We start from the raw sequence: 13,269 nt of genomic DNA on the forward strand, positions 1-13,269 counted from the left end.
TAATTTAACTGAGCCTTCCCTCCCCGGACCCTTACCCTACACCACAACCCATTCCCCCCACTACAGTGTCCCCTAAATACTCATCATCATGTTATTGGAGTCCATTCTCTGCCATAATAAAGCCCCAGTCTCATGGAGACACTTGGCGATTTTGAATGGAACTCCTGAGTACCTCCCAGGGATTTTGGAGTTTGAGGACTCCTGGCAACAGCTTGAGAATCTTCATTCCACAGCTGGGACTGTAAAGGTGAGAAATGTGTTCCTGGCATCCCAAATTGAAGCACGACACTGAATATATTTTCCCCTCGAAACATTGTTATGGTATAAATGGTAGTGTCTCTGGTATCCTTTCTGCTATACTATGGATACCTTTGTGTTAAATTGTCTTTTTGGAGGACACTGCTCCAGGAACCTAGGCATTATTTTTATGGGAAAATGCTTGCTTTCCAAATTCCAAACACCTTACTTAAAAATGGACTTTTGGAACACAATCCATTCACAACTTGGCTATTGGCCAGTTTAGCAAAACCAACCATTCCGCTTCCAGTCAATTCCGTGGTCCTACAATAATTCAGAGAATACCACTCATGAAATGGTATGGAGGGAGAGATGTCGCCCGTATTTCAAACTATAGCTGAAAGAAAAATGATTTAATGATTTATTCCAAATTTTATCTGATGTAGCTGAATGGTATGTGTGTGTGTGTGTGTGTGTGTGTGTGTGTACACCTGTTTTGTAATTCAAATACACGTGTTCCCCCTATGAGCTCCATTTCCTCTTGTACAACTTACAGTGATGTTAATTCTACATGGATTAATCATAATGCTTTTTAAGCTACACACTCCCTTTCTTTTATCCGTTTACCTCGGGGGAGAGGGGAGTCAATGTTCTTTCTAGGTTCCATATGTGTACAAAAAATCCCCGTTAATCCTGGTTGGTAAAAGTTGTAAAGTACATTAAAACAAAAGCCAAAATCTAAAATAAGGCACAATACCCAGTGTCCTCAAACTCTAAAATCACATGGGAAGTACCCAGAAGACCCATTCAAAATTTCTACAAGTCTCTATTTACCTCCTCATTCTTTAATGTAACTATCTTTTCCTTTCAGTATCATTATTCCAAATAATTTAAAGCGATGGTTTTTTTCTGGGTTTTATAAAAGTTACTAACAGTTAAACAATAAGGAACAATAATGTGTTATTTATTTAGCTGTATCATATGCTAAATAGGTTTCAGGGAGGGCCAAGACTCAGAACTTGACTTTCATTTGTAATATTCTATGGAAAAATATATTCTGAGTTCCAAACAACTAATTTTAAACCTATATTTTAGAACCAGTACATTAGTATGTCAGATTTAACATTTATGCTAGTATGTTACTTGGCTCAGGTTTATAATTATTAAACTATTTCATGGCTTTTACAGGGTTCAAAATTATGGATAATAATGGAATACCTGGGTGGCGGTTCAGCACTGGATCTTGTAAGTATTTTTAAATAATTACACACGTATATCCATACTTGCACTTTTCTCTTTTAATTGGAGTAAGCAATGGTTTTTGGACAAGCTAAGCGGTTGTTTAGTTAATATGTTCACTCTGTCTTCAGGACCACTACTCTTATATAGATTCAGCTGTATTGCAGGGTTCCGCACGTTGCTGGCATTCTTAAAGTATATAAGAAATGCAAACAGCTTAATAAAATAAAATTCCCCCCAAATTAGGAATGAGTGTGTGACAGTTGCCGTCAGTTTAGAGTTTTACTTTACATGCTTATCCCTGAGAAGACTCAGTGTTCTTAGATTTTTTAAAAAGATATCATTCAGATAACTGTCTCTAAAATTGGCTCTTGGGTTCTGACCAAGAAGGCCTACAGACCCAGCTCTCTGCAGAGTTCTCTCTGCCCCTCTATAGGTCATTTGGAAATGTGATGGCATCTTTGTCACAATGACTTGGAAGTGCCACAGCCATTTTAGTGGGCAGGGACCAGGCTGCTACAATCCTGCAGTGTGCGGGAAAAGTTCTAACCAATGAAGATATGTTCGTGCATGAAATGTTTTTGAGAAACACTGGTTGTTTTCCCCAAGTGGTGTGATTCTGTCAGTGTTGTTCCCCGCCTTTTAAATCTTTATTAATATGACATTGTATTTAAAATGCAATATGAATGACTAGAGACAAGTTTGTGTAGTATAATAACCACTGGGCTGGCCTGTGGGAGTTTGAGGTTCTAGCGCTGGCTCTATTTATAACTAAATCTGTGACTGTGAACCAGACGCATAAATTCCTTGGACTTGGATGTCCTATAAAACAAAGAATTTGCACTAAGCTCCTCTTCCATGTTTAATATTATATGACTTTTATATAATATGCTTCTGCCTTTGAAATGATAGAGTCTGCTGTTTCTAAAAGTAATTTTAATTCTTATTTTTTAAAGTGGAGATGAGTTTCTCTGACTGAAAGGAATCAAATATTTTTTAAAGGCTTTCATCCTGACTGCCAGTGACTCCAAAGTTTCAAATAATCCTGTGAACAGAAATGACCATAAGCAATTTTCTTCCCTTTAAACAGAACCATACTTAAACCATTCTAAAGAAATGGTAATTAAACTTGATGGAGAGCCTCATCTTCTAGGAATTCATCTCAGTTTAATCAGTTGCTGAGTTAGGTCATCCTTCCTTGTGTCTAATGTAATTCTTATATCGTAAAGCTCAAGTTCATTTTTTTCTTTCTCTCTTCTGTCTAGTGAGAGAACATAACTGGTGTTTCTTTGGATAATAATCCTTCATGCATATGGAGTCAGGTCTCATTCTCCTCTTGCCGTTAAATGATCTCAGCTCTATTTCTCTTGTCACATGGTTTGATTACACAATAGTTTTTTCATTAGCTCCACAAGAAGCCTCACAATTGCTCCACGAGCCTCCTTCCACTTCTTAAATATTAAGAACCCTTTCCAAATTTATCACAGTTAACTGACCCCCAAAAGTGCTTACCATGTCGCTTCCCCGTTTTGTAGGCATTGGCAAAGCTAGTGCACTGCTTTCATCCGGATTTCTGATAACAATGTGAAGCACTGGACACTGGCCCAGCCCTAACTAATACAATCTGTAACCCCGGTAGTAGTTTGGTCAGTTTTATGAAATCTCTGAATGAAAGGATTGTGAGATCATAATCTCATTCTGCCATTCTGATCTCCGCCTAAATACAACAAATACCTATTAGCATAAATTCAATGAACTTAAAATGTTCTTAAAATCAAGAGACCTAGATCCTAGTCTTGGTTCTGCCATTGACTAGCTGGCTAATATTGGGCAAGCCATTGAACCTGTGCCTCAAATGTTCAATGAAGAAACTAGATGAGTAATCTCTCTAATTCTGTTTTTCTAGCCCTGACACTTAATGATATTGTGATTTAATTATAAACCTCATTTGACTGGACTTTGTAGGCAGAGCAAGTGATGAGAAAATGTGCTATTTCTGCTTCATATATAGTCCTGTACGAATGAATGCTATCATTTGGGGGAATCTAAGAAAGGATCAGGCTTAGAGGAGGGCACTGCTACCAGGGACAAGAGAAATCAGGAGGGATGCTGGGTAGAGAGTGTTCATCCCTTAAGCTGGTGCCTGACTAATGGAACATGATTATGACCAGTAATTGATGTCAACATTATATAGTGTATACCTCAAGATTCCCTCCCATTCTAACAAAAATAATTAGTTGTATGTGAACAGACTTTGAGCATACTGTACATTATTTTATTGAATTGATTATAACTTACTTCTTTCCAAATAGAATTGTAGTGACTTACAACAAAAACACATATAATAAGGTTAAGAGAATCAAACATGAGCACCAAGGGAAAAAGTTGGAAACAATATGCTAACTGTAAGAGAAAGCATAACAGAACATGCTGCATTAGGGACTGGCTGGAAGTCAAGGGAGTATGGGGAACACCCCCAAGCCCACAAGTAGATAGTCTTTGAAAGGGAAAATGTCCCTCTCTTGAATATCCTCAGTTGACAACAGAGGCAAATCACACAAGGCCAGTACACTGCCCTGGGGGCAGAAGTGTTAGCTATTAGAGACATGATATGGTCTTCAGTCTTTGGAGAGAAGCTCAGTTGTGCGCTCCAGGGACAGTCGACCAAGATCTTGCATCATCTCTCCAAAGGTTGCATTGGAAATTTTTTAAAAAGCAATCTGTGTTCCATCTACTTTACCTTCCTTCTCTTTCCAACTCCCCTATTTCTCCTTTTCTGATCATTATCATCATGGCTAAAGAAACATTTTAACCACAACATTTGGGACAGTTTTCTGTCTGATAGTGAACAAGAAAAACCCAGCTCTGCCACCACCGCATTCCCATTTCCCTGCCACCCAGGCGCCCCTACCATCCCCCTCCGGTACCCAGTTAAGTGAGATTTTACTTTTACTGAATTTTAAACTGGACCTAAGTATACCAGATAAGCTAATGGGTCTGTAGGACCACTTTTCTGTTTGTTTTTACTTAAATATATTTTTAAAATTCTGTATTATCCAGGGCACTTTTAGAAATCCTTCAGAATGATAGCTAGTACCTTTTATATGGACCTTGCCCAATTTCCTAAGTGACTGAGGGTATACCTCCTCTGGCCCTGTCAACATTTTATGATCAGTGATACTAAGTACTAATCTTAAGTAGTATGACATTTATCTTTAACTTATTTGGTAGTACCTCAGAATTTCATTGCCAGCAATCAATAAAATGATATGCCATTTTCACCTTTTAGATGACTTTAATCACTGCTGTTTAAATAGAAACTTTTGGGGTGGAAGTTGATATATTTGAAAGTAAACAGATAATGTTACCTAGGAAAGGCACCTATTGAACTATGAACATCCCTGGAGTATACTATATATCCAGAGCATAGTTAATATTAAATGGTGAGACCGAAGTGTGGTTTCTATTTTAAGCTGTTAAATTTCAACATGAAAGTGCCCTTTATTCAGAATAAATATGGCATTCATGAAAGATGAAATACAGAAGGTGCCAAAGAGCTGTGAATCCCTCCCAGTGTGAGGCAGAGTGGGCAATATTTGATTTTCACCACCTCTTCCCTCCTTCCAGCAAACAGAACTCTACCTCAGCTCTGACTTTAGATTCCCACCCTTTCCTGTAATAATATTGTACAGTCCACTGTTTGTGCTTTATGAGGTACCAGAATTTTAAAATAACCATTTATTTTAAGGAGAGATTTTCAGATATTCCATTACAAATTCTCCTGAAACCTAATCATTGCTTTCCTTGTATTGCAGTTAAAACTACTGGCTTTAGTACAAGGAAATGTGTTACATTTATTTGAAAAACCGTATCCCTCCATGATTTGATATTTTTTTTACAATGAAAGTCTGAATAGTTTAATTATTATATTCCTAGCTAAAATTTAAATCTGAGTCTCAAAAAAGGCTCTATGCTTTATAATGTTTTTGAAATACACAAATGCTAAGAACTGTGCTACAGCTGACCTATATGATCAAATTCGGTTGCTGCAAAAATCTTATGGACTGTCTGATCTAAAAATCAGTTCGGTGTAAATATTTAATAAGTTTTAAACAGCAAATGCCAAAATTTAAGTAGCTGATTTCTTTTTTCCTATCTGAGAAAAAGAAAGCTAGTTCTGTCATTATTTAAGCATGTTTCTTAGATCATTGACGTAAATATTTAAGAACCTAAGGATTTGGAGCTAGTATATAGGTTGTACTATCTTTCAAGATTAAATCTAATCATTAAAAAACCCTTTCTTCCCTTTGACTTAACTTTCCTCACCTTTTAAAATTTTATCATTTGTTTAAATATTGGTTTAATAAGCAGAACTGCTTCATATATCTAAGCGATTCTCTTATTTCAAAGAGAATGTCAAGTTCGAACTTCATTGTTCCAAACTTTTACATGTATATGTATGTATGTGTTTTTCCCCCTAAGCTGAGAGCTGGTCCATTTGATGAGTTCCAGATTGCTACCATGCTAAAGGAAATTTTGAAAGGTCTGGACTACCTGCATTCAGAAAAGAAAATTCACCGAGACATAAAAGGTATACAGAAGTCTAATGTGAACCTGAGAAAAACAGATGCATTCTGAGGAAGCTGAGGGTTTTTTCATCTCTTTTTCCCTCCTAGCTGCCAATGTCTTGCTCTCAGAACAAGGAGATGTGAAACTTGCTGACTTTGGAGTTGCTGGCCAACTGACAGATACACAAATTAAAAGAAATACCTTTGTGGGAACACCATTTTGGATGGCTCCTGAAGTTATCCAGCAGTCAGCTTATGACTCAAAAGTAAAGTGTTACCTGTACAAACTATTTTGTTTTTAATATTAAGTTTTATATAGCGTACTATCCTATTTAATAAACTGCCTTAATACTCCTTCCTTTTAAAGTATTCCTAAAGCTAGAGTCATGTCAGATGTTGCTGGTAAATCATACGTTCCCTTGATGCTGGTAATATTTGGACCTTCTTCCCTTCAATGGCCTTTCATCCTACTTGGAATACAATCCAAAGTTCTTACTATCACATATGTGGCTCTCTACAGTCTGGCCCTTGTCTACCTCTGGCTCATCTCTTATCACTCTCCTCTATTTTCTTTTTTTTGATCTCTCTTCACTTCTACTTTTTTTTAAATTAATTTTTATTGGCCCTCTATTTTCTATCTGCTTCAGCCACAGTGGCCTCATTGCTGGTCCATAAACACAGCAAGTCCCCTCTAACCTCAGGACCTTTGCACTTGCCTCTCCCTCTATCTGGAATAGCCTTTCTCCCAGTTAGGTCTCTGCTTAAACATTACCTACACAGAACAGTCTTCCCTGGCCATCCTGTGTAAATTTGCAGCCCTTTTACCTTATTCATTATTCCCTTATCCTGATTTACTATTTTCTTCACAGAACTTAGCACCATCTGACATCCTATTATTTATTTATTTATCTGTCTCTTCTACTAGAACATAAGCCCCTTGAGAGCAGGGATTTTTGTCTGGTTTGGTCACCACCTGAGTCCTCAGTGCCTAGAATACAGTACCTGGCACAAAGTAGGGGATTTGATCATTTTTTTAAATAAATGAATTATATTAATAAAGATTTATTAACATCACATTTCTTGAGACACTTTCATATTGTATGACCGTTAGACTCCACAGGTTATTTTGTGGCAATATGTTGGAATGGAATTTCAAGGTAATTGTTCTTTCCTCCTTACCTTAGGCTGACATTTGGTCACTGGGAATTACTGCTATTGAACTAGCCAAGGGAGAGCCACCTAACTCCGATATGCATCCTATGAGAGTTCTGTTTCTTATTCCAAAAAACAATCCTCCAACTCTTGTCGGAGACTTTACTAAATCCTTTAAGGAGTTTATTGATGCTTGCCTGAACAAAGATCCATCATTTGTGAGTATATATGCTATGACTACTATTTTCTATGATCAGATCTACATAGAGCCAGTGTGGTTTGTTCAACAGTGAGGAATACAGTGCCTGTGAAAACTGTCTAAGATCCATCCAGGAACGTGATTCTTCCCTCTATGTTGCTAATTTTGTTTAGTTGTTGACAAGATCCGTAGTTCCTTCTCTCCTTCCCCTGCATCTTTTTCTCTTTTTTCTATGGTCCCTAGCTTCTTCTTTATTCTGTGGATCATTTCCTATTTCAGGGGGAAATAAAGTTCATTTTCTAGGATGTCGTTATGAAAGTATATGTATAACTATTCACAATGATTTTTATTCAACTGTGTTTTCATTTTTCATGAAAAGTTGTTTGCGTTTCACTATTTTTTATTTAATGTTCAGAAATTCCAACATGAAGTTGTATACGTTTCCTGAAGTCTAATGAGCTCCATTCATTTACTTGGCAAAGTTGATTACAGTTGTTTTACTGTTTTTAAAATAAAGCCGCCCGATGACCTCGAGAAACTAGAAATACACAAGAACTGAATTTGATGTGACAATTTTTAAGTTGCTAATGAATATTCTCATATTAATAAAATACTAGGGGGGAAAATGTCCCCCACAGCACCTGGTGTTTGTATTTAGATGCAATATGAATTAATGTGTGATGAAGAAGGGGGTCATATGATATGTGCAGATAATAACAAAGTTACAGCCTTGCTAGTTTTCATCCTTTTTTCCAATTTACAGTAAATATAATAAAAGTATTTTAAAGCACTATTTTGAAACGTTTTAAAATTTTTACTTAATTATCAAAGTCCTGCCATGTGTTTCTCTGCTTTTAAGAAAGGCCTGCTGCCTGTTGCTAGTAGGTAGGCCACCTTTTGCCCATTGGGCTTTAGCAAATTGGTACCAAAGTAGTGAATTTAATTTGGTTGCCTTGAGCCACTTCAAAAATAGAATTAGCTATTGTCCTATGGCATTTTAGTTGTCCTCATATCTGCAGGCATACTTTTACACCTTTCAGCTTAATAACTGAAGTGATTTCTTATCACTCTTTGCAATCAAAAGAGCCTAGAAATATTCATGCATCCTTTCTTTTTTGTTCCTTAGCGTCCTACAGCTAAAGAACTTCTGAAACATAAATTCATTGTAAAAAATTCAAAGAAGACTTCTTATCTGACTGAACTGATAGATCGATTTAAGAGATGGAAGGCAGAAGGACACAGTGATGACGAATCTGATTCTGAGGGCTCTGATTCGTATGTACCAATTATTTAATTTTTATGTAGATAGCCCATTTTAATATTGCATATATTTTAACTGTGATCCAATATGCTTTCTCTAGCATAAAATATAAACCTTATTCTAAAGTTTGACTTTAGAAACTGTGAAAATCTTTTAAAATCACGGTCTGTGAAGTACAATGAATTTGGAAACACGTTTTTTTCTTAGAAGTGAATTGCTTTAGTTTTAAATGGTCTCGGTCTAACCCCTAGTGGATACTTGAGTATATTACAAAATTTTGGAACAAGGTTCGATTTAAGGTGTTTTACTAGTTTGCCCAAAGTGATAAGGAGCAATGTCTTCTCTTACTTTGATGGCAACCTGCAAAATCCCTCCGGAGAACTAACGTTTCCCACCTCTTGGCCATGTACCAAACCGTGATCAGACCGGGACATTGAAATATTCATTTATATCTCATTTGTACCCCCTAAAAAGTTGCATTGTTTTTTAACTGCAGCATTTATACTAACATTTCAGCCTCTAAGTCCATAATTTAATTTACTCCTTCGCTAGCTGAATTGACACAAAGGCAACACCAAATTTCTTTAGATACTACTTGCATTTATGAGAAATTGCCCAACTTTTAAAAGGTCTAAAAAATACCAGGATAGTTGTTTTTACTCTGTTCTAATGGTTGTTGGCCTTAGCTGCCCATGAGAGTCACCCATGGAGCCTTTCAAAAATGTAAATCAACTATACTCCAATATAAAATAAAAATTAAAAAAAAATCACAAGCCACACTACAGGAGATCCTGATCTAGTCAGTGGGAAGGGGTTGGGGCAGGGCTTTATATATAGTAAGAGACCTTCACGTGTGATTCTGGTACACACTTAGAGTTGAGAACCATTGCTACTCTTCAGTAAAAAGCAGTGTCTATTTGAAACTGAGATCAAATGATTTTTTATACATTGGCACAATTCTCCGTTCGGAGTCTGGCTGCATTGATTAGGTATTTTCACCAAGCTGTATCATTTAGGAACTTATAGAAGTATCTTTGGCAATCTCTTTAGGGAATCCACCAGCAGGGAAAATAACACTCATCCTGAATGGAGCTTTACCACTGTGCGAAAGAAGCCTGATCCAAAGAAACTACAGAATGGGGCAGTATGTATATGGAGAAGATCACTTCCTCTTGGTAGACTTTTTCGAACTATATAGTGAGAGTATGATGGCCAAAAATTGTTAGAATTTAATACCCCTAAGTGCTCATCTACCTCACTGTGTCCAGAGTAGGTTTCATTTGCCGTTCGTTTTGAGCTAATTAAGAAAAGGTCATAGAAGTCATTTAAGTGGCCATTGGTATGTTTTAAAATGCATTTTACCTAGAGATATCTAAACCCAGTGGAATCATGTATATCAGTTGTAATCCTCTAAGTTAGAGAACTTCTGGATGATGGATGGGAATTAGTGATGGGAAGAAAGCATGGAAACTTGCCCTGTATTGGGTCTTTTGGGAGGAGGATTCCAATGAATGCACATGAATGATTATTTTAATTTCATGTGTATAATCTATAATATTTGTTCAAAGGAGCAAGATCTTGTACAAACCCTGAGCTGTTTGTCTATGATAATCACACCTGCGTTTGCTGAAGTAAGTACAGATTCATTAGCTTCGGATATCTATTTTAAGAAGTATAGTAATTTTAAATGTTATAGCTATTGATCTTTCTCAGCTTAAACAGCAGGATGAGAATAATGCTAGCAGGAATCAGGCAATCGAAGAACTGGAGAAAAGTATTGCTGTGGCTGAAGCTGCCTGTCCTGGCATCACAGATAAAATGGTGAAGAAATTAATTGAAAAATTTCAAAAGTAAGCTTGAAATGTCATTTTTAAAAAACTATTTTGACATTTTCTGTTGGATGTTCATTTATGATGCGATAATATAATTACCTACTTGATTCAGTCATTCCGTTTATTCCTAACAAAGTCAATTCTTAATAGTCATATGCTCGAAAACTGTTTTGTTTGTTGCCCATCTTAAACATTAGCTTTTGGAATTATTATCTTCGGGCATTACAAGGTAGTTTTCCACTGAACGAAATGGCCTGGTTTTTTTTGGTTTTTTTGTTTTTCCTTTCCCTGTTAGTAGGAGTACAGACAAAAGGTCAGGGGACATATTCTTATTTGGACCCTTGTAAATACCATTGAGGAATGCTTTCATTCTTGCCACTACTCTTATCACACTGCTGTTCACATTGTTTCAGTGCTAAAGTTCATTAAGTTTAACCCCCATAAGAAAAGTTAAGGATTTTAGGTAGAGAAACTCAAATGAAGACTCTAAAAGGGTCTTATGTTTGATTTCAGTTTCTATACTGCCTCTTGAACTGTTGCTTTAACTTTGTTCACATTCAAAAAGGTTCTTACATTTAATTTTTAAATTCCCTTTTAAAACAAGACTTTTGTATGCATATGCAAACACAACTCCTTAGCTCAAGCAAGTTATAAAAAGCACTACTAATCTTAGCCTTAATCCCATTATATTGCTTCTCAGTGCATCTTTATTTTTATTTTTTATTTTTTGGCTGTGTTGGGTCTTCGTTTCTGTGTGAGGGCTTCCTCTAGTTGCGGCAAGCGGGGGCCACTCTTCATTGCGGTGCGCGGGCCTCTCACTATCGTGGCCTCTCTTGTTGCGGAGCACAGGCTCCAGACGCGCAGGCTCAGTAGTTGTGGCTCACGGGCCTAGTTGCTCCGCGGCATGTGGGATCTTCCCAGACCAGGGCTCGAACCCGTGTCCCCTGCATTAGCAGGCAGATTCTCAACCACTGCGCCACCAGGGAAGCCCTCAGTGCATCTTTATATTCCTTTGTATTTGTGATGCCGCTGGGACCAAGTTGGAACAAACCATACAGCCTGTAAAACACATACTCTCCTAGATCTTTCTGGCTGATAAAGCCTATTTATACTCATCAGCTAAAGCCCCTCTTAAAATCCCTTAGTTTTTAGTGGAAACCTCCCCTCTTTTCCAATTTGCAAACAAATCAATTGGAAGTTGTAAAATCAGACCCAGAAGGGATTTTTGAACCGCTTTATATTTTAACGTTTACATGATGAGACGCAATACAATTTTTGTTTGCTGAATCAATTCTTTCATTGCAGAGTTCATACAGATGTAAAATAGACACATGCATAGTTGTATATCAATTTAAGTCTTTCTTAATTTTATAGGTGTTCAGCAGATGAATCCCCCTAAGAAACTTCTTGTTAGTGGCTTCTATTTCATATGGACCCAGAGAAACCCACCAAAGCTACTTCAAGCTTAACAATGCTTAACTCATGAGCTCCACGTGCCTTTTGGATCTTTGCGACATTGAAGATTTGGAAGAAGCTATTCAACTATTTTGTGATGGTGTTTATCATTTTATATTTTAAAGAGATTATTTTGTAAGGAATAACTTTTAATACTATAGTTTCACCTGTATTCTAGTAAATGTTGAGATACAGTTTTGCTTTTAGGTATCATTATTACTTAAGTTACTAGGATGAATACCTTTCATGTTTTGATCTTTAGTTAACTGTACACTCATGAAACATACAGGTCTTTCAAAGTCATCCTAAATATTCAACTTTTGTAATCATCAAGCCTCAAAAAGCTTTTTTTTTTTTTTTTTTTAAACACAAGCATATTCTAAAAATGACTACTGGTGGGGAGGCGGAAACAAGTCACACGTTCTTAAAGCAGAAGTTTTTAATAAGCTCTTAGAAATGAAACCTGGAAAACTATTGACTCTTCTCCCAAGTGGGTATGATATTCCAGGCAGCTCAATGATGATCACATTTGAGAGCCCTGCGTTTGAAACATTTAGAGGCAACATGTAGCAACAGAGGTACCTCTTGGTGTGCAGTATTTACTTTCTCTTATAGAAGAGACAATTGACCCTTATTTAACATGGTTGGAAAGTTAAAGCAATACTAATTAGCCAAGGATGGATTTTTGGTAATACCGGAAGAATTAGTCAGGATTCATTTTTAAAATCAACTCAAATCGCATATTATATGCTTGGATTTGGGGAGCTTAAAAGAAGCTGATTATCATGTGATTATAAATACCTGATCAACAGGTATGAATATAATTTACACCAGCATATTTTTGTCATGGTCATAAAATGTCCTATAAACTATTTATACATTTTTTTTCCTCATAACTATCCAATACATAAACATCATTTGTTCATTTTTGAAAGGGTATTTAAATAAGCATTTTCTAGTTCATATGAAAATAACCATAGTACAGGATGATTTCTGTCCGTACAAAGGTAAGTTAGACTGTACAGTTAATTTTCAGTTATATTTATGGTACTGTTACATGGGTAATACCTTTTTCTTTTAAGCCCAGTATATATATTATGCCTGCCTAAGTTCTGAAGTGGGGCTATATTTCAGTAGTTGTAGAATTATTGATATTAATTAGTTTTGATAGTTAATGTTTTATTGTTTGGATCTGAACAATTTGGTTTTTGCACAAAAGTCATTTTAATAAACCTGAATAATTGCCAAATATTAGAAGAAAGATTTTCTTCAAGTGAAGAATACAGTTTTTAGTCAAAGCAGCCATTACCTCTTCCTTTTTTGTAA

General features: G+C 36.4%; 1 protein-coding gene across 1 annotated transcript in view; it reads left to right on the forward strand.

Moving 5' to 3' along the window:
- The window catches only part of STK26 (serine/threonine kinase 26), a 62,034-nt gene extending 49,860 nt beyond the window's left edge, over nucleotides 1-12,174 (forward strand). The window contains exons 4-12 of the mRNA XM_061177701.1: nucleotides 1,426-1,482; nucleotides 5,959-6,067; nucleotides 6,153-6,310; nucleotides 7,229-7,414; nucleotides 8,522-8,670; nucleotides 9,707-9,800; nucleotides 10,225-10,287; nucleotides 10,370-10,506; nucleotides 11,863-12,174. Coding sequence (XP_061033684.1) covers nucleotides 1,426-1,482; nucleotides 5,959-6,067; nucleotides 6,153-6,310; nucleotides 7,229-7,414; nucleotides 8,522-8,670; nucleotides 9,707-9,800; nucleotides 10,225-10,287; nucleotides 10,370-10,506; nucleotides 11,863-11,887 — 978 coding nt within the window. The 3' untranslated portion in view covers nucleotides 11,888-12,174. The remainder of the gene's footprint in view (nucleotides 1-1,425; nucleotides 1,483-5,958; nucleotides 6,068-6,152; nucleotides 6,311-7,228; nucleotides 7,415-8,521; nucleotides 8,671-9,706; nucleotides 9,801-10,224; nucleotides 10,288-10,369; nucleotides 10,507-11,862) is intronic.
- Nucleotides 12,175-13,269: the final 1,095 nt, after the last annotated feature.

Source organism: Eubalaena glacialis, chromosome X, assembly GCF_028564815.1.
Source record: "Eubalaena glacialis isolate mEubGla1 chromosome X, mEubGla1.1.hap2.+ XY, whole genome shotgun sequence".
In the NCBI taxonomy this organism is placed as follows: Eukaryota; Metazoa; Chordata; class Mammalia; order Artiodactyla; family Balaenidae; genus Eubalaena; species Eubalaena glacialis.